Source organism: Gigantopelta aegis, chromosome 10, assembly GCF_016097555.1.
Source record: "Gigantopelta aegis isolate Gae_Host chromosome 10, Gae_host_genome, whole genome shotgun sequence".
In the NCBI taxonomy this organism is placed as follows: Eukaryota; Metazoa; Mollusca; class Gastropoda; order Neomphalida; family Peltospiridae; genus Gigantopelta; species Gigantopelta aegis.
The window spans coordinates 36,713,553-36,735,733 of NC_054708.1; the positions used below are offsets into that span (position 1 = coordinate 36,713,553).

The 22,181-nt window shown below is 35.6% G+C and overlaps 1 protein-coding gene across 1 annotated transcript; it reads right to left on the reverse strand.

Moving 5' to 3' along the window:
* Positions 1-22: 22 nt before the first annotated feature.
* Positions 23-13,092, reverse strand: LOC121384603. Its single transcript, XM_041515063.1, has 6 exons — positions 12,992-13,092; positions 11,759-11,945; positions 8,471-8,694; positions 5,723-5,909; positions 4,726-4,754; positions 23-388 (listed from the first exon to the last, which is right to left on the reverse strand). Exons 1-6 carry the CDS (start codon positions 13,071-13,073, stop codon positions 204-206), a joined length of 894 nt encoding a protein of 297 aa, XP_041370997.1. The 5' UTR covers positions 13,074-13,092; the 3' UTR covers positions 23-203.
* Positions 13,093-22,181: the final 9,089 nt, after the last annotated feature.

Below are 22,181 nucleotides of genomic sequence, written 5' to 3' on the forward strand. Positions count from 1 at the left end.
TCACAAATATGTCGACTTCATCATAGCCTATTTATTTCTGTGAATGATGATACACAATAGGACAACAACATTTTTTACTTTGCAAATAGTAATTCAGATAGTAGTTTTAAATGTTAGCGAATACATAGTGAAGTAAAAATTAAAAGCAAAAGTATCTTTATGCGACACGTTGTTTTGAGATTATCTTCTAAAACGCGAGTGGTTTAATTGCATTCGTCGCCTACACATTCTGGTAGGCAGGCTAAGTACTTCAGGTTGAAGTGCTGTTCCGACGGACAGGAATGAATAGTGACGTTGTGGTTGGAACACAGGATGAACTTGTCACAGTCGTTGCAGTGGTCATAGAAGCCGTCATCCTTGTCGTCACAACTGTTTATGCACTTGAAGTCTGGAAATACATGAGCAGATGGGTAGTTATTGGCAAATATTACTGAAGTCTGGAAATACATGAGCAGATGGGTAGTTATTGGCAAATCTTACTGAAGTCTGGAAATACATGAGCAGATGGGTAGTTATTGGCAAATCTTACTGAAGTCTGGAAATACATGAGCAGATGGGTAGTTATTGGCAAATCTTACTATTTGGTCAAAATGTAAAAGTCATTGTTACACTTCCATTGGTGAGAACATCATTCGTTATTTTTGATAACACATACTTGTTTACACATGTACGTGTGTTAACAATTTTAAGACATACAACTGGCTGATCCTAGGTGATGACCAGATCACCAATGTCATACACCCAATGAAAAAAACAGCACGATCGACATTGAATACACTGTGACGTATAGTTAACCTGACAATCTGTGACGCATAAGTTAACTACAAGTGCAAGGGCTGTAACTAACGTTTCGTCGAAAAATATTTTTAAATTTGCTTAAAAACCTGGTTTTTGAGGATATGTAAGAAATAGAATAATACATTCGTGTCCGTTAGATACCATTATCTTACAACTGATTGTTGAAAAACGTATCAAACTCGCTTTCGCTCGTTAGATACATTTTAAAACAACTCGTAAAATAAATGGTATTCTAACGGCCACTCATGTATTTTTCTCTATTTACACCGTCTTGAACTTTCAACATATTAAAAAAAAATATCCTTGTTTTACTGAAATGTCCAAAAACATCACAGGTCACCGGACAAACTTTTGATCCACAGGCCATAAAGTGAATAGGTGTATGAATCACTATGATGTTTTTTCTGTGTTTAGTCAGATCAATTAAGCTTTATATCCATTAAACATATGACATTTAAACTTTTCTATAATACAATAAAGAAAAGAAATTGTTAATTTGCTTAAATGAAATCCAGCATGCCCACAAAAACATATCTTCGATATTAAAACTAAAGACAAATGTGACCTGTCTAAACATTTACTATTAAATTTACAGTTGAATACAGGTATCTAAAGGTCATTACACATTTTTGCATTTTTTGCACAGATAGTAATGCTGGGTGAGTAAATCAATATGATATATAAAAAATATACCGATGAAATTATTTTACAGTCAGAGCTTGAAATATCTCACGGACACATAAATACTAATTCATAAAAATTCCACCATAAATCGTTTGAGCACTTTTCTTTTAAAAACAGCTTCATTATCGTGATCGCGATGTTCTTTAAAACACAAATCATACAAATAACATTATTTTCTATCAAAAATTCCATCGTGGATGTGGGTGGAGCTAGGGTCGGGGTGGAGGATTGGTGGGGTCATTATTCCCACATATCTGTATATACTGATTGTGATGTCACAAAATGTCCTGCCTGTCAAACGTCATACAAATTACACTAAGACATGTGATACTTTATTGAATACGAAGCCAAAATGACAGTCCTGTGATTGCCGCCCGTTTAGGACTAACATGGAAATATATCAGTCTCCTTTCATTACACAATTGTTTTTTGTTTTTTTGCAACGTTGACACAAACAAACATTGTATTTAAAAAATGTTTTGAAAACTAAAAGTAGACTATGGCTATAGCCTATATGGACGGACGGTATATAGAGAATAATACATGAGTGGCCGTCAGACACCGTTTTGAAATGTATCTAACGAGCGAAAGCGAGTTTGATACGTTTTCATACAATGAGTTGTGAGATAAATAGTATCTAACGTACATGAATGTATAATTCTATTTCTTACGTATCCTCAAAAACCAGGTTTTAAGAAACTTTTAACATCTTTTTCGACTAAAAGTTATTTACAGCCGTTGCACATGTAGCTAACTTACGCGTCACAGACACATGGATGTCACAGTCTAATCGATTTCCATCGTATAGGTTTTCATTGGATGCATGACATTGGTGACCTGGTCATCACCTAGGAGCAGCCAGTCGTATATCTTGAAATTGTTAACTGTTAACCACAATGTGTAACCAAAAATAATGCATGGTGTTCTCACCAACGGGTGTGTAAGAATTTGTTTATTCGTTATTTTTGATAACACATATAGTGTTAACACACATACGTGCGATAACATTTTAAAGACATACGGCTGGCTGCTCCTAGATGATGACCAGGTCACCAGTGTCAAACCATCCAATGAAAAGAAATCTGTGACGTACAAGTTAACCAGAAATTGACTTGTCTGTGACGTACAAGTTAACTATAAGCGCTAGGGCCGTACATAGCTGTTAGTTGGAAAAGGTGTTTAAAATTATTCTAAAACTGTTTTCTGAAGACATGTAAGACATAGAATACTACATTCGTGTCCGTTAGATATCATTTATCTTTTGCTTGGTGAATACGTTTTTAAACAACTCGTTATAAGATAAACAGTATCTAACGGCCGCTCATCAATGTAGTATTCTCTGTTTAGTACACCGCGGTGAAAGAGATACCCATGTGATATTTATTGTCTCATCACATTGTGGAATACGTCTTTTGAGAGGACATGACCTCTGATCAGGTGATCGACTGTGTAACACAGTACAACTCCGCATAGATCTTCATGCAACAAGTTCTTTGGATTCATATTTTTATCTCGGAAAAAAATATTGCTGTCAATTTTTATAATTAATGTTAGCAGCATAATTTAACAAAATATATATTTTAATAATTTTGTTTAGCCTTGAATATGTTTGTAATATCGTTTGTGTAATCTTCATTGATAGATATTTAGCTTAGGAATGCAAAGTTTCATTGATAAATAGCTAAATGAAATTGACCACAATGTGACGTCATTTTCCCGGTATTTAATCTGTGCATTTTCATGTCTTGTTTAGTTATTTTGGAAATCATTATGTGCTAAAAAAAAATATTGATGTACGGTGTAGTAAATAAAATGCTATACTCGTGTGTTTTAATCGCACATCACGATAAACATATAAACTGTCTCACACGGAAACTCGTTTATTATTCTCTATACATCACTGTGTATGGCAGTGCTATATTTATCCTTAATGACGTCACGTCACTGTCATTCTGCTAGTTAACGAGTTTACCACTGTTAATAACATTTCAAAAATGGATGACATAAAAGTAATTAATCTATTCCTGTGACGTTACACTATTATTCTAGGTGTAGATTATTATTTTAAAATCAACACCTGTGAAACAATGCAATTTGAACTTTTCGTGCGTTTAGGTCAAGGATTTGAATCCTCTACTAACAGAATTTGTATATTGTAAACAAGAACAACATTCATTCATTCCACAACTGGTCAAAGGCCGTTGTAAGTGCTTTTCTGTCCGTGGGAAAGTGCATATAAAAGATCCCTTTCTGCATTAGGAAAATGTAACTGGGTTTCCTCTGTTGACTACGAGTCAGAATTACTAAATGTTTGACATCCAATAGCCGATGATTAATGTCGGAACCTAATCGAAAATCAGAGATTACATGTTAGCACGTGCAACACACTTAATATCAGCAATTCTCGTTCCAGCCAGTGCACCAAGACTGGTATACCAAAGGTTGTGGTATGTACTACCCTGTCTGTGGGATGGTGCATATAAAAGATCCCTTGCTGCTAATCGAAAAGAGTAGGCCATCAACTAGCGATAGCGGGTTTCCACTCTCATTATATCTGTGGTCCTTAACCATATGTCCGACGCCATATAGCCGTAAATAAAATATGTTGAGTGCGTCGTTAAATAAAAACATTTCCTATTTTTTTTAATATCAGCAATCCACTGCCGATGATTTACTTGGCGAATCGTTCAGGTTTAATCCAAAGGGTTTCTTTAGCAGTCACCACGAATGTTAAAACAAAATTTAATAATGGATTACGTTGGAGAATGCACTCATGAATTAGCTTGCCATGAAACCACGCCTCCTCGAACATTCTCCACGGCATAAAACCAGGACTTTTTTTTAATATATAGTCTTTGTATATAATATTACCCCCCCCCCCCCCCCAAAAAAAAAAACCCCAAAAAACAACAACAAACAAAACAAAAAAACTACAAAAAAACTACAAAACAAACAAACAAACAAACAAACAAACAAAAACCAAACAAAAAATCAACTACCCAAAACCCCCACCAAAGTGTCACTTGGCAAAATTCGAACCTACTACACCGACTGCATTTAAAACATCGCATTCTTAATCCTCGGCCATCAGGACTTCCACAAAAATGTAATTCCTCTTAACCATATATAACTGATTTTGAAAACAGTTTTGGAACATTTTGGTTTTCTGTGTGGTCTCAGTTAAATTTTAAAACCTGTACACGTTAGGCGTATGTTAAACTAATGGAAAATAATAATACATACGTGTTTGCACACTTGTCTGGACAACAGAACTGCAAAATAAAAAACCCATAATTATTCCACATTAAAGTTACAAGCTCAGCACATCATAATATCAATTGATACGTTTAATGATATCATATAGCGGTAGTAGGTTAAACATAATACATTCAAATTGTTTATGTCAAAGTTTGTTATAATATGACCCGAATTCACCAATGAAGTCTTAACTTTTAAACACATCTAACATGATATTAAAAATAAATTAAAATATTACATCCATTTAAACATTTTAAAAGGACTAACCTTTTAAGACGGATTAAATTAGGTGTGTGTGTGTGTGTGTGTGTGTGTGTGTGTGTGTGAGCGCGCGCGCGCGCGTACTATGTATGTATATGTATATTCCACATATGTATGAATATTGTATGTCGGGTTTTCCCCATGTTCGATGAAATTACGGATACTAAATAGATTTTTCATTATAAAACTTTTGTTAGTTCAGCTATTAATGAATTATTTAAGGGGTTGATTGTGAAATAGTATGCATTGAAATTTTTATATATATATATATATATATATATATATATATATATATATATATATATATATATATATATATATATATATATATATATATACACTGTTCAACAAGATAATAAAATAACAATGGTAATCGAGAATAGGGTAGCTGTATGACAGGAATTCTATTGTTGTTTAAAATGGTGCACGTGCAATGCGTGACTAACTGGTATTATACTTGTCTCTCTAAATGTAGCTTTAAGATATTTGGAGCGAGTTGCTGAAATGGAAATCCTGTATAAATAAGACTTTTTAAGAGGTCACATCCGATGGACTAAAAGATGTTTAATTTGTACTTGGTTGGAGAAATCGGGCCTTATGTCTAATTCTCAGCACCCAAACTCACTGTCCACGTCACAGAAGAGGAGATGCTCCAGTTAACGTGTTGCTATGGTAATGGATTATTAAGCCACATGTAGACGCAACTTAGTACTACACATACCCACAGGTTGCCAGAGACTCGTTCATGCACCGCTTGTCGTTAGCGTCGAAGAGTTTCCCATCACCGCATGTAAAGTTCATAATAATTCCACTGCTGCACATGTGAAACACTTTGCAGTCATCACAGTTGGCAAACACTCCTGCCATTTCAGCCATACATTTCCGGATGCAGAAATTCGAAGTAGATACTGATAACATAGTGAGACATAAATAAGCATTTAAACGCTGCATATAGACACACACACACACACACACACACACACACACACACACACGTAGACACACACACACAACACAACACAGCACACGCGCGCACACACACACATGTAGACATACATACATGCATGCACACATACATACATACATACAGAATGATTAAATTCACAAATTTACCTGCATGTGTCAATGCTTGGCATTCTTGGGAGAAGAGGTTTTAAAAAATGTCTACCCCCCCCTCCCTTTTGGGATGGGGTGGTTTACAACGACCAGCTTCACAATTTTGTTTGCGCATGGTCAAGGAAGCTTCCTGGAAATGGTCTTAAAAATAAGTTTAAATGCATTTCTTTATGTACCTGGTAAACCTCGCCCAGCCCCCACCCCTGATATTAAAAAAAAAAGAGAAATGTTTTATTTAAAGACGCACTCAACACATTTTATTTACGGTTATATGGCGTCAGACATATGGTTAAGGACCACACAGATTTTGAGAGGAAACCCGCTGTCGCCACTACATGGGCTACTCTTTCCGATTAGCAGCAAGGGATCTTTTATTTGCGCTACCCACAGGCAGGATAGCACAAACCATGGCCTTTGTTGAACCAGTTATGGATCACTGGTCGGTGCAAGTGGTTTATACCTACCCATTAAGCCTTGCGGAGCACTCACTCAGGGTTTGGAGACGGTATCTGGATTAAATATCCCATGCCTCGACTGGGATCCGAACCCATTACCTACCACAACGCCACCGAGGCCGGTGACCTGATATTAATGACATTCACACATTAAATACACCATCTATTGATCTTTAAATATATGAAGACTATTTAGTTATAGCATTTGTGGAAGTAGAGAAGATTTATTAAAATGATTAATTTTCCCCTTTTAGGCCCAACGCCTCAAGCCGAGGGGGGAGGGGGGAGGTCAAAATGACCAAATGTAAAAATTTGTTTCTCTCTGATCCAATTTGGTAGGAATTGGTCAAGTAGTTTGTGAAGCTATTTTAAAAATTGGTTTAATTTTCCTCTTTTGGATCCACCCCTGAAACCCCGAGGGGAGGGGGGGGTGGGGGGGGGGGGTGGTCAGAACGACCAAATTCACAAATGTGTTCTTCCATGTGCTAAGGAAGTTTCCTGACAAAATGTGTTTGGGAATTGGTGAAGATGGTTGAAGAAGAAGTCCATAATGTGAAACGTTTACGGCCCAGGTGACCTAATAAAAACAACAATACTAATAATTCACATCCTTGTTCCTCCCGTTACCTCGTCCTCACCTATTGGTGATGTTGGACTTCTTGCAGATGTTGCGCTTGTTAACGAAGTTGGACTGGTTGGAGATGTTGCGCTTGTTAATGATGTTGCAGATGTTGCGCTTGTTAATGACGTTGGACTGGTTGCAGATGTTGCGCTTGTTAGTGACGTTACAGATGTTGCGCTTGTTAATGACGTTGGACTGGTTGCAGATGTTGCACTTGTTAGTGACGTTGCAGATGTTGCGCTTGTTAATGACGTTGGACTGGTTGCAGATGTTGCGCTAGTTAATGACGTTGGACTGGTTGCAGATGTTGCGCTGGTTAATGACGTTGGACTGTTTGCAGATGTTGCGCTTGTTAATGACGTTGGACTGGTTGCAGATGTTGCGCTTGTTAATGACGTTGGACTGGTTGCAGATGTTGCGCTTGTTAATGACTTTGGACTGGTTGCAGATGTTGCGCTTGTTAATGACGTTGCAGATGTTGCGCTTGTTAATGACGTTGGACTAGTTGCAGATGTTGCGCTAGTTAATGACGTTGGACTGGTTGCAGATGTTGCGCTTGTTAATGACGTTGGACTGGTTGCAGATGCTGCGCTTGTTAATGACGTTGGACTGGTTGCAGATGTTGCGCTTGTTAATGACGTTGGACTGGTTGCAGATGTTGCGCTAGTTAATGACGTTGGACTGGTTGCAGATGTTGCGCTAGTTAATGACGTTGGACTGGTTGCAGATGTTGCGCTTGTTAATGACGTTGGACTGGTTGCAGATGTTGCGCTGGTTAATGACGTTGCAGATGTTGCGCTTGTTAATGACGTTGGACTGGTTGCAGATGTTGCGCTTGTTAATGACGTTGGACTGGTTGCAGATGTTGCGCTAGTTAATGACGTTGGACTGGTTGCAGATGTTGCGCTAGTTAATGACGTTGGATTGGTTGCAGATGTTGCGCTTGTTAATGACGTTGGACTGGTTGCAGATGTTGCGCTTGTTAATGATGTTGCAGATGTTGCACTTGTCAATGATGTTGCAGATGTTGCGCTTGTCAATGATGTTGCAGATGTTGCGCTTGTTAATGACACTGGACTGGTTGGAGATGTTGCGCTTGTTAATGACGTTGGACTAGTTACAGATGTTGCGCTTGTTAATGATGTTGCGCTTGTTAATGACGTTGGACTGGTTGCAGATGTTGCGCTTGTTAATGATGTTGCAGATGTTGCGCTTGTTAATGATGTTGGGCTGGTTCCAGATGTTGAACTTGTCAGTGACGTTGCAGATGTTACACCTGTTAATGACGTCGGGCGGGTTGCAGATGTTGCACTTGTTAATGACGTTGGGCTGGTTCTAGATATTAGGCTTGTCAGTGACGTCCCAGATGTTCTAGATGTTACACTTGTCGGTGACGTCCCAGATGTTCTAGATGTTACACTTGTCGGTGACGTCCCAGATGTTCTAGATGTTACACTTGTCGGTGACGTTGGGCTCTCTACCTCGGCACTATCTTCAGCGCTTTCATAAAAAAGAAAGAAATGTTTTATTTAACGACGCACTCGACACATTTTATTTACGGTTTAAATTATACACCGGGGGGGGGGGGGGGGGGGAGCGACCGTTGCTATTTTGACCATATAGTTTTAAAACCTGTGCGCTAGCCCCAAATCTATGGCAGAGAAATCAGTGTCCTAATTCATGAAAGGGTAATATAATTCTATGTCGATTAATAAGAAAGAAAGAAATGTTTTAGTTAACGACGCACTCAACACATTTTATTTATGATTATATGGCGTCAGACATATGGTTACGGGCCACACAGATTTTGAGAGGAAACCCGCTGTCGCCACTACATGAGCTACTCTTTTCGATTAGCAGCAAGGGATCTTTTATTTGCGCTTCCCACAGGCAGGATAGCACAAACCATGGCCTTTGTGGAACCAGTTATGGATCACTGGTTATCGGAAAGAGTAGCCCATGTAGTGGCGACAGCGGGTTTCCTCTCAAAATCTGTGTGGTCCGTAACCATATGTTTGACGCCATATACCCGTAAATAAAATGTGTTGAGTGCGTCGTTAAATAAAACATTTCTTTCTTTATTGTATGTTTGCCGGGTTGGATTAGTACACACATAGATATTAACGCACTGGCACAAGGGATAAAATCCTTTTTGGCCTCACAAATTGTCGCATGCCGTTGCTGGGAATCGAACCTTAGGCATCGAATCGCCAGACCACCACGATAACCGCTCGGTCACAGAGACATCCTAAATATAATGTTCAGTTAGCCGATGACAAACGTGGTACTTACAAACAAAGTCGTCGGCCGCTAACGTACATGATATTGGATCTGGTACTGGCAAGTGTGTATAGATGTATGAATATCTATATACATGTATACATGTCGGGTTTGACTAGACTATACACAGATATTAACGCGCTGAAACAAGGGATAAAATGTATGTAAGTATTGCTCGGAAATCTTTTACAACCAAAAAGTTATTATTTTCCAATTTGGCCCCAAGGATTCAAAATTGAATTTTAAATTGACCGTTGTGATATTCAAAATATAATCGTTTTTCGGTCAGTTTTGTTTTTAATTCGTTTAGCTAGTGATTATGTTTTGTTTATTAACCAAATACGATTTATTGGGCGGCTGGTAGTCTAGCAGAGACTAAGATATCCTTGAACTTGAATTTTGTTTTTAATTCAGTAACCGGACATACTGTTATGGGGGTTTTCATAACCGTTTGCAGATTAAAAAAAAAATTCCTTCATACATTTTTTGGAAAAGTAACTTTTATCTCTTTCTACGAGTTTGCCAGACTCCACATTGATTCCAAATGGCTTTTTCTGTATTCTGCAATATACGAATCCAGATTTTGATTAACTTTTTCATCGGATGCTTGACTTTTTTGCAGGTTTACATTAGAGTTACAATTAAATGTCCCAATGTTATACATTATCAAATGTTACATTAAAAGCAAATTCCTATGCAATTTATTTTTGAAACTAATAAAATGAAAAGAAACAAATATTTGATTAACACTCTCGGCATAATTTAAGGAAGCATGTTATTGTATCTAACATTTGACTGCTTGGACAAATGGCCTAGAGACTGAATGCGAAAAAGGGACAGCCAACACCTACGTGAATCTCCTCCAAGTGACAGGACAGGACATACCACAACATTCGATAAACTCGTCGTCACGGATTGGTTAGGACGAGGAACCGACGGGTCGAGCATGTAATATATGCAATAAAATATGTTTCCAATAGACTAAAACCCCCAACATCAAGCCTTAGGCAAGTACCATGCCTCTGAGCTCCACGCCATGCCGTTTAGGTAATGGACGCCCTTGTTATAATCAGTAATATCAGTGAAAAAAACCTCTTCAGAAGTTTGAAATTGTACTTATAATCACAAATATACTTTGTTTTGCGTAAAAAAGACACCGATTAATTGGAGTAAGTTTATAATGAATAATGCTAACACTAATATAATGCGAATACTATATTATTCAGTTGTAAACACACACCATCTCGCTTAAAAATAAACAAATTCAATATAAACCTTTTTTTAAATTTTAACAAATTAACATTTAATTGTATATATTAAATCTCTATTTTGATAAGGGGTGAAGGCAACCGCAACTCACGAGTAATGTTACCTTTAGCCTCTGTAAAGTTTACTGACTTGGGTTTTGTTTGATCTGTACGGACTATGCTTAATAATGTAAGTACATATGCCAAAAGGATGTACAGAATGAATGAATGAATGAATGTTTAACGACACCCCAGCACGAAAAATACATCGGCTATTGGGTGTCAAACTACGGTAATGCAAACAAATAAAGTCATGATCAACATCAATATAAAAATTCAAGATTTAAATAAAAACAGTGTAAAGAACTGTGCAAAAATACAAATATCACAGATAGATACTGACTTTTACTCACAATTTCAATTGTATCTCGAAGAAAACAAGGGGATTTGTGCTGTATTGGCCATTCTCAAAGAGAATGTTACACCCCTGCACCACGGTGAGGTTACAGCACGTGCAGGGGTAGGATGTACAGATGTATCATACTGAATGAACATGAATACACTGTATTTGACTCAAACATTTACCAGAAACCCTTGCCATCCACTTTGAACATTTTGGCGGATAAAATCTTTTAGTATTTATAGGATATTAAACGATCTTCCATATCGTATCATGTTTATGTCATGAATGAAATAATGTTTGAATTGTCACAAACTTTAGCGAGTGAAAAAGAAAATTATTTCACGAGGGACATAAACATGATACAAAATGGTAGCGAGTTTAACATCCTATTTATTAGCCATAATCAATCTTAATTTATATCACTCAACTCGTTTTGTTTCCGTTCCTGTAAGATTGTAGTGCGCCAATCGATGACGTCGAAGTGTTACGTCCCATATGGCGTAACGCCAAGTAGGACGTATCACTTTGATATGTACCAAGACATTTTTTAACCATATGGGTAATAAATTCATTTAGTATACGTCTAATCTCTTTTTTATGTTTTAATTTAGTGCCTATACATATATTTACTTACCCACATGGGTCGTCCTTATCTTTGTGCGTACACGCTCCTACTTCTTTATTCCACTTGGTTCCATTTGCACACGGTCTGCTGAAGGTGCGGCCGGCGTAACACCGGATGTAGTGGTCACAGTGCTCGCAGTCCGGGTAGTAGCCGTCGTCTTCAAACAAGCAGGTTGTGATACAGTCCTTCAGTATGTCTGTACGATAGAGAACAGCAATTCATTTATTTACACAATTTTAGACGACACTTTATAAAACTATACATAGCGTTATTGTTTCACATTGCTTTACCTTTTCGCCAATTACTGGACTAAGGTAACGCTGTGTTTGAGGAAGAAGAGGTGATCTTCAAACGGCAGGGTTCGAACTTAACGGTCGCCCGATCGCCCCTGGCGACTGAAAACGACGACGGGCGACTGAAAACCCACAGTAAGGTTGCCCGTCTGGCGACCGATTTTTTTTTTTTTTTAAATCAATAATTAATAAATATATAAAAGTATTATTCGGGCAAGTGAAAATAGAACCGGGCAAGTGAAAGTACTGTCACCACTTGCCCGGATGCCAACTCAAAAAAAAAGTTAAGCGCAGACACTGAAAGGCATCTGTAACGATCATTCCACACACAGTGCCCATGTACGTCACTCACTTTGCACTGGCAAATCCAGCAGCTCGGTGCAATAATGCTAACCTGTTGAACCATTCGAGTACACATCAGAGAAATGCTACGACGTTTGAAATGCTACGTCCCAGATCTATATATACCGATAATAATATATCTAAATCAATCGTCAGAAAAATAAAAACAAAAATCAAATTCTAGATGGTGGTTGGAATCGGCAGCATTTTGTTATTTAACATGTACATGTATGAATTAAAACATCGTTAGGCACACACTGTACGTTAATTATTTTTTATTAAACATACCAAAACAGGATTAGCATATCCATTAGATTCATATGCGTATGTAATATTGCGAACTAAATATTTGTTTTCATATAACGAAAATCATCTATCTTTAATGTTAACGACTGCAACTTTCTAGAATACTTTTTAAAAAAAAACCCAACTACACAATAGGTTTACTATTATACGTATGTGACAGCATGGCTGCTAGTAACACTCTGTGATTTTAACTGTCACGTGTAGAGATTTTGCATTACTTAAAAACAAATGCATAAAAATACGCCTTCATTTCTACTAACCACTAACATTTATTAACGAAATATTGCAAACATTTACTTACTTACTTGACCAAACGCTGGGTTTTGTGACAGCAATTCTAAGAGTACAAAGCAATTAATAATGATCCACTTGGAATGTTCCATTCTTGGTTTTCCTGAAACAGAGCTATTTAGACAACATGTATTGTATCTACGTTTTCTTAATTTACTAACCTGTATCACATTTGTATAAATAGAAACATATCCTTAAAAAGTAGAATAGAGCTTGTGTATATAACCGTTATTTCTCAGAAGTACGTGCGTTTTTTAAATATGAAAAAAGCCTTTGTTCTTTAGAAATACCAACATGACCAGAAACACTTCGGAGGTGTGGAAATGGATAATTTAATAATCTAAGTAATATTTGATTCCAATTATCACAAACGGCTATAACAGTGAAAAATACGCCGCAGTGTTTTAAAACTAGGGTTATGTCACTTTAAACATCATATTCAATAGTGAAAGTAGAAATGTTTGATGAATGACACTCTAGGACAGAATAAAGAAACCCGATACCGCCATATGGGTTTTAATCTTAACTTTCCTGCAGATCATACGATGGCGCACACCGCTGTTTTTAGACATAAAACATGGACAATTTTAAGTCGTTGTATTGAACACAACACAAAACATGGGCAATTTTAAGTCGTTGTATTGAACACAACACAAAACATGGGCAATTTTAAGTCGTATTGAACACAACACTGCACATGTGAGTTTGCAAAAAATAAATAAAAACCCGATAACTGAAAAAAATAAGCATTGTTGCTAAATATATTTAAAATATGATGTAATATTAACACTTTTTCAAAAAGTGATATTTTACAAGCAATAAATTCGAATGGTGTGCTATCCTGGCTGTAGGATGGTGCATATAAAAGATCCCATGCTACTAATGAAAGAATGTAGCGGGTTTCATCTCTAAGACTATATGTCTAAATTACTAAATGTTTGACATACAATAGCCGATGATTAATTAATTAATGTGATCTGGTGGTGTCGTTAAACAAAACACACGTTTTGACACTGCAAGCTTAATATATAAATGACGCAGTTAAACTTACCTAAAGAGAAGTGGAATCAGTGAAAAGCACACTGCCCTGAGAACATACTGCCTATAATATATACACAAACAGATTTACCCTAAGGCTTATTTTTGAAGTGACACGCAAGTTATATTTAGTTTAAGAATTCGGTGATTTTACAGACTTTCAAAGTTGGGCTGGTCTGTTGCCCTCAGGTCCAGTACAAATGATCAGATATAATCAAAGAAACACGAAACGATTTAGTGGCAAAGAACATGTTTTTGATAAGGGATGATAAACAAAATATTTACTAAAAAAACACACAGACACACACACACACGCACGCACGTACGTACGCACGCACACATACACAGATATATATTGTGTGATTAAAACATCTAATCCCAAAACATTGAACCTAGGCATAAAAGCAGTTCTGTTGATATGTGGCTTACTTTTAAAATGGCGTGTGATTCAATACCTGATGTCACAAAATGCTATGCCAGTGAATACCTACTCAACATCTACTGTATGTATTAGAAATGTCATTTGGCCTATCATTTTCTTTTCCCACAGCGCGTTTTCGTTTGGTCTATTATTATTACTAACCCGCCAGTTGACCTTAATTTGTATTCATGAAAGACAGGTGGGCGGGACATAAGCTCACGTTTCATGCAACCTGGCGATTTTTTAGACGAAGTTGCGTACGTTTTAGGCGAATGTGACAAGAAAATTATTCTATGAATGACATTAATCGGTATAGGTAGAACAATTATCATTCTAGGAATCGACAGATATAAGTTTTATGGTGTAAATGTCTGGTTTGGTTTTAAATTTGTCGATTTTAACAAGTTGGGGTTTGTGTTTGATTTATCTTCGTTTCCTACTCTGTGTCTATATACAACGAAGGAATTGAATCAATAGAAAGAACACTTACTGGTGCTAGTTATAACTCCAACATAACCATTAAAACAATTAGTAAACTAGCTGCAATATAGTAGAATCAAATAATTTCCAATTTAATGGTGAAAGCTTTATCCAAATGCAAGGCACTGCAATGGGTACAAGAATGACCCCCTAGCTGTGCTAATTTATGTACGTGATGTTTTGAAAAAAAACCTTACTAACCAAATGTGTTAAATCGCCGATACTTTGGCTTAGATATTCTTTATTTGGGACCATTCTGAGCAAGATCTAAATGTATTCATTCAGTTTGCCAATAAACAACACCCGACCATTAAATTTACACACACATATTAAAGGAATAAAGTGACACTTTTGGATACTGATGCTATTAAAGCATATAGTGGGTCTTTTTCAACAACTGTTCAAACAAAAACAACAAACACACACCAATATTTACATTTTAAATTAGCTCACCAAAAAACATGTAAAAAAAAGGAATTTCATTCAATCAAGGTACACCCGAATCATTTCGAACAGTGGCACGTTACAAACTGAATTACACAGTTTGAAAAAACTAAATACTTCTTAAATAGACTTTACCCTCCTCCCATTGTAGATATCACTATAGGAAAAACTTTAATTGAACCCAAAGAAAAGCATCTAGAATCACCTGCATCAACTTCTGAACAAACAACAATAATACCTTTCGTCGGGACATACAACCCATTCCTACCAAATATTGGTCACATATTACACAGGCATTGGAGAATTCTCGAACAGTCAAGTAAACTCAAAGTACTAGCACAAAGCAAATCAATTGTTGCTTTTAAAAGCCCCTCAATCTTAAAGACATGCTTGTCGATTCTAAACTGCAATCTAATGATGTTAATAAAAATCGCTCTGCATTAAAATGTGGCAAAAGTAAATGTAAAAATTACAAATTCCTTGAAGAAAAAAACACACTTTAAAAACAGTCAAACTGGACACGTTTATCCCATAAAACATACTATGGCATGCTGTTCTTCAAATGTTATTTATGTTATCACTTGCAAAAAATGTGGTATGCAATATATAGGACAAACGGGGGTAAGCCGTTTTTACGAATTAATGGACATGTAGCGACATCAGTTTATATCCATGTAAATCTACATTAGTTAATACGCACTTTTATACGAATTGTCATTCCATATAAAATATTTGTTTTACCCCAATTGAACAGATATTTGGCAATGGTGAACACCACCGCCTAGAAAGGGAAACAGTTTGGATGCACGAATTGCAAACGATTCTAACACAGTATGCGGTATTTGTCCATACACTGCACACTTTTGAAATCCCACCTCTCAAAATTTGTTGGGTTTGTTTAACGACACCACTGGAGCACATTGATTAATTAATCATCGACTATTGGATGTCAAACATTTGGTAATTACGACATGTAGTTATCAGAGGAAACCCGCTACATTTTTCCTAATGCAGCAAGGGATCCTTTATATGCACCATCCCACAGACATGATAACACATACCACGGCCTTTGATACACCAGTCGTGGTGCACTGGCTGGAACGAAAAATAGACCTTAATGGGCCCACCGACGGAGATTGATCTCAAACCAACCGCGCATCAAGCGAGCGCTTTACCACTGACCTACAAAACGTATTTTTGTAGGAGGATGGGACGGACTATAACCCATTTAACTCAATGTCAATAGCTGCAACAGTATAACTGTAAACGACTATTCCATGATTTAGTTTTAAAAAAGTAACAAAATTAGGCTACTACAATTTTGTAACTATGCTCAAATACGAGTATTTGGGATTGTATTAGATGCTTATAGGCCGTTTAAAACAAGTCTGAGCCAAACTTCCTTATCGCATCATGCAACGTCATATAGGGGCGTGGTACAAGTCAATGTTTTAATTGACAGCCAATAGTTCACTCGTGCTGCGCACTCAGGACTATCAGCTATCAATCAAAACATCGAAAGTCTGCAAATAACTATTTATACCACTCGTCTGTTTATTCGGTAACTTTAACAAACACCACTTGGACTTAATGACAATGTTTTATTTACTGTAAATTTTATATCCGAATTATTATCTCGACGACAAATTCAGAATTTCATGAACAGCTCACTACAACATACCAAAGTAGTGTAGATGACGGAGTCAATCAGTTAACGGGCATTTTTATTAACGCTGTTGCAAGCATATGCCCACTAAAACGAATGCAAAAAAACCCACTTCACAAAAAACAATCAAATACATCCCCTGATCAATATGTATTAGGTAAACACATTCGTGATGCTGCAAAATATTAACATATTTACCCAAATAACCCTTATATCAGAGGATATTACATTACGCTTAAACAAAGTTCAAACGATCTAATAAACAAATTGAAAAGGCTACAAAAGATTCATAAGATACAAACTTATAAATATGCATGATTAAAGTCCCAAATGTTAGTGGAATGTTGTTACTAGTATGTTAGGAAAATCACATGCAATCCTGATTTGTCTCCAGAAATGATAAAAAAAAAACGTGAAATGCATTTCAAAGACCCCAGCTATCACAAAATGATATAATTAATAAAAGTACATCAGGATTGTTAAATGAACTCAAAAGAAGAGAATTAACACTAAATAAACCATGTCCTTTAGGTGGACACATTAAACCAAAAGAATTAATAACAGCAATTAATGCTTTGCAAAATAACAAAGCATGTGACCTTGATCAAGTATCAAATGAAATGATTAAATATGGACAAGCGGTAATTTTAGCACCTTTAGCAAAATTATTTCATATCTGTAATATATCCTTCCTGCTGGGCTACAGGTTACGTAACACCTTTGCATAAGAAGGGTTCGAAATCAGACCCCAATAATTATCGTGGTCTTATTATTAGTAGTAATCTTGGTAGCTTTTCTCAAGTATCCTCAAAAACAGACTATCACATTATATTGAATCAAATAACGTAATGCCTGACAATCAAACAGGCTTTAGAAAGGAGAGAAGAACAGCGGATAATCTCTTTATTCTTAAAACATTGATTGACAAATACATTGTGCACAATCATAAAACAATGTATATATGTTTTATTGACTTTAGCAAAGCTTTTGACAAAGTATGGCGAGAAGACATGCTTCTAAAACCTCTTCATATGGGTATTACGATGCATAATTAAATAAATGAATAGCAACACAAGCGTATCTCTAAAAGTCAATAACAAATTAACAAAAATGTTTCCTGCAAACACAAGTGTAAAACAAGGAGACAATCTCAGCTCAACTTTGTTTAACTTATTTATCAATGACTTAACCTTTCCAATTGAAGTATGTGACCCCGTAGTACTTTATAAAGAAAGTTTATCACATCTTCTTTGGACCGATGATTTGGTAATTATGTCAGAAAGTGCAGAAGGACTACAAAATGCGCTTAATATACTACATGATTATTGCGAGAAATAGCACATGCCCATTAATACAAATAAATCAAACGTATAATAGTTAAACGTGGTAAGGCATCTATGCAACATGAATTTAAAATTGGAATGAATGGAATTAAACAAACAAATGAATATACATATCTAGGCTGCACTATAACATCAAATGGTAATAGACAAAGGTTTGAAAGTTCTTTTGCATGTTCATCACCTCCACCATAGATATACAATAAGTTACTTGATATTTTGGTAAAACTAATAATATTATATAATTTTGAAATTTTGGGGAACTGGGCTACAAGGAAAACAAAATAAATGTTACAACAAATTTATGGATTATTTAGATTCTGAACCTTTTGAACAGATACATATTAAATTCTGCAAACTTCAAGTTGGAAGAAATACAACACATATAGCATGTAAGGTGAGTTAGGAAGATACCCATTAATAACTGATATAAATGTCCGTGGGTTCAAATACTTGGCCCATTTAGAAAACGTTCTTTTAGGTCGTTCATTACTAGCTGATGCTGTGCTATGTAGCAAAATATTAAATTCAGAAGGTACCAATAGCTGGCATAGCTATGCACATTCTGTTTAAGACAAATAACATTATTATAAATTCACTGGACGTTACACCACAGAAACGAAAACAGAAAAATTTTAAAAATATATTTTATAAAAAAATCTAACATAATATTATCAAAACAAACTTGTGGAATCGGAAAAATTATTGTATTACAAACATCTTATAAAACCATTTAATTTAGCTCCGTACTTAACTGAAATAAGAAACGACAATTTTAGAAAAGCTATAGCAAAACTGAGCGAGGCAGATACAGGAAAATTAAAAGGGAAGATAGATTGTGCAAGATATGTAATTATGGTGTAGAAGATGAATGGCATTTTTTAACTAACTGCTTATAAAAAACATACAGACTTGTTATATTAAAAAAAACCTTGATCAACATTGTCCATTATTTAAATCTCTTAACTCATTAGAAAAACTATTTTTCATTCTTGACTGTCCTGCAGACCTGTCTCCTATAGTTGGTCAGTTTTGCACGGAAATTTTTAATGAGCGGGATAAACTACTTAACACTAACCCATCCAAACCTGCTAATTAACATGATATATATATATATATATATATATATATATATATATATATATATATATATATATATATATATATATATATATATATATGCTGATCTGAAACAGTTTGGGGAGCACTGAACTATTATTATATGTTCTATATATAATTTGCTTCACTGTTTATAACTGAGTAAAATTAATTTTAATATGTATATATATTCCTCATGGACTTAAACAATGTCCTTTTATAAAACACAAATTAAACATAGTCTTGATTGATCTCAGAATTTATGTACGTTTAATTACTGCTCAGTTAATTACGCATTTAATGTGTGCTCCTTTGGTTATTATTATTCTAAGTTTAACAAATTCGGATTTCTATCATTATTTTAGTTTGTTCTAGTGTTAATAGACCACAATACGTGGTACAACTCATTTATACTGTTCACGTATTTATGAATAAACTGAATTGAATTGATTTGAATAAATATATCTTAATCACTTAGTAACATTATAAATATACAATGTAGTACAGTAGGATTAATCTGTATTTTTGTACAATGAAACAATGCTTTATATACAATGTTAGATCAGTTAATAAGAAATGAATGTAGGCCTGTGCACTATTATTATTATCTTTTTATACTTCAAATGTGACTTTGTATTTTACAATTTCAACATGTTCAGTTAGTGGTCTAATATCTGTTCTCATGGCAATTTTAGACTACTTTTGCCTCTACTAAAAATCCTGAACATAATGATAAAATGATATTAATAGAAATGAGAATGTATAATTAACGTCATCTTGACGTCATCATATTGTTAATTTAAAAAAGGCCAAAATTCAAAACAGTTTCTAGGTGTATGATTAGCACCAGTCTTTATGCTACATTGCCTGTCTTCATATATATATATATATATATATATATATATATATATATATATATATATATATATATATATATATATATATATATATATATATATATATATATATATATACCAGGACCCGAACGCCAGTGCACATTATATAATGCATTATATAACACATTATATAACACATTACGTGTTGAAATGTTAACTGGTCGTGTTGTTCGTACCGCATGTACATGCATATAAACGTGTCAGTATAGCAGTTGACCCAAAAACAACTGCAACAAAAACGTTTTCCAGTGGATTTAGGTATTATAGGTGTCCAAGATTTATTAATGTAAAGTCTACCAACATTTATCATCCACTGTGATGGAACATGCTCTTAAATTCTTTTCGCCTGTGGCGATATTAATTGTTTTAGAGGGTCGTGTGCAGTCCCAATATGCACTTAAGACCAGATGGGCTTTGTTACGTAATACCTCCGCGCGACCGTACCTTCTAATACACACCCAGACCAGGTGCGGAGGCCATGTGGCCAGTAGTTACGTAATACCTCCGCGAGTGCGGTTTTTACTACCGTGATTCTAGCGAACTGGCGACGACCAGTCTAGGCGTGTAAGAAAAAATACCGCTTGGTCGCTGTGGAAATATACACATCATAAGATTCGGTTCCGCGTACTGTCTCTGGACCAGTCTGGATTTTATAATAAATAGCTAGGGTTTTAGAGATATCAGGGAGAAACATAGGAAGGCTCCCAGGGAACGTTGTCCATCCGGACTAGTAAATATATTTTTCTGCTCTGTGTATAACCTTGATGTGATTGATGTGACTTTAAATATTTTAATACTGTATTATACCAATATTATTTAGACAGTGTTTCCGGTAATCTGACGAAGTAAACTGTAGGATTCATTGTTCTAAAAACTATTAAAGCTTAACCAGTCATCCTAGAGGACCTAGGTAAACTGTATGTTATTGTCTTTATTGTGATAGGTACCAGTATTAATTCTGTATTACAAGGTTACTGAATGAGTAGTCAAGGGTTAATTAAAAATTAACAAGTTAGGAATAGAGTTGTAATTCCTTTATTAATTAAGTTCCCCTGGAAGCGTTTCTCAATTATCACACGCGTGGGTGTTGTGTCACGGTGAAGTGATTAGAATATTGTGTAAACTAGACACCTAGAGATTAACTAATTAAGTGATCAGTTCTGGGTTGTTATTATTTGTTGTTGTTAATTAACTACTGCGGCAGTACATTTGTTAGCGTAGTATTAATACAGATTCCAAAGTGTATTGTGTTTTGTTGTGTTTTCTAGTGAACTAAACGTGCTATAATAACGCATATTTATATATAGATCTTATCTCTGATATACCTAGAGCCGAGCCACGCGGGTATAACTGCCCGTTACAGAGAGATCTAATAGATATACAGTTAGGAGAGATATTTGGATAATCGTGTTTCATTCAGTTACGGGTATTATAGGATCCCCGTGTCATCCATTAAAGGCTTTTGTAGAAGATATGGCTGGCACTATAATTTGTGATATCTCCTGCGATATCTCCGCAGTAGATATCGCTTCTTATAATCTTGATTGGTCAAATTTTAATCACAAGACAATGTTTTGTTACGTCACTGTGTTTGTTACAGTGTTAAACCTACCACTAGTGACGTAACGCCACTGCCGTTCTGCTAGTTAACGAGTCTACCGTTGACATTCAACCAACATTATTGACATTGTTTACAACTGTCGCAAATGAAAATAATGACAATGGATGATAAAAAGAATACCCCCTCGTGTCTTGTGATGTCATAATTTATCAGCATTCGTTGATAAAAGAATAAAATCATTTCATACTCGTGCTGA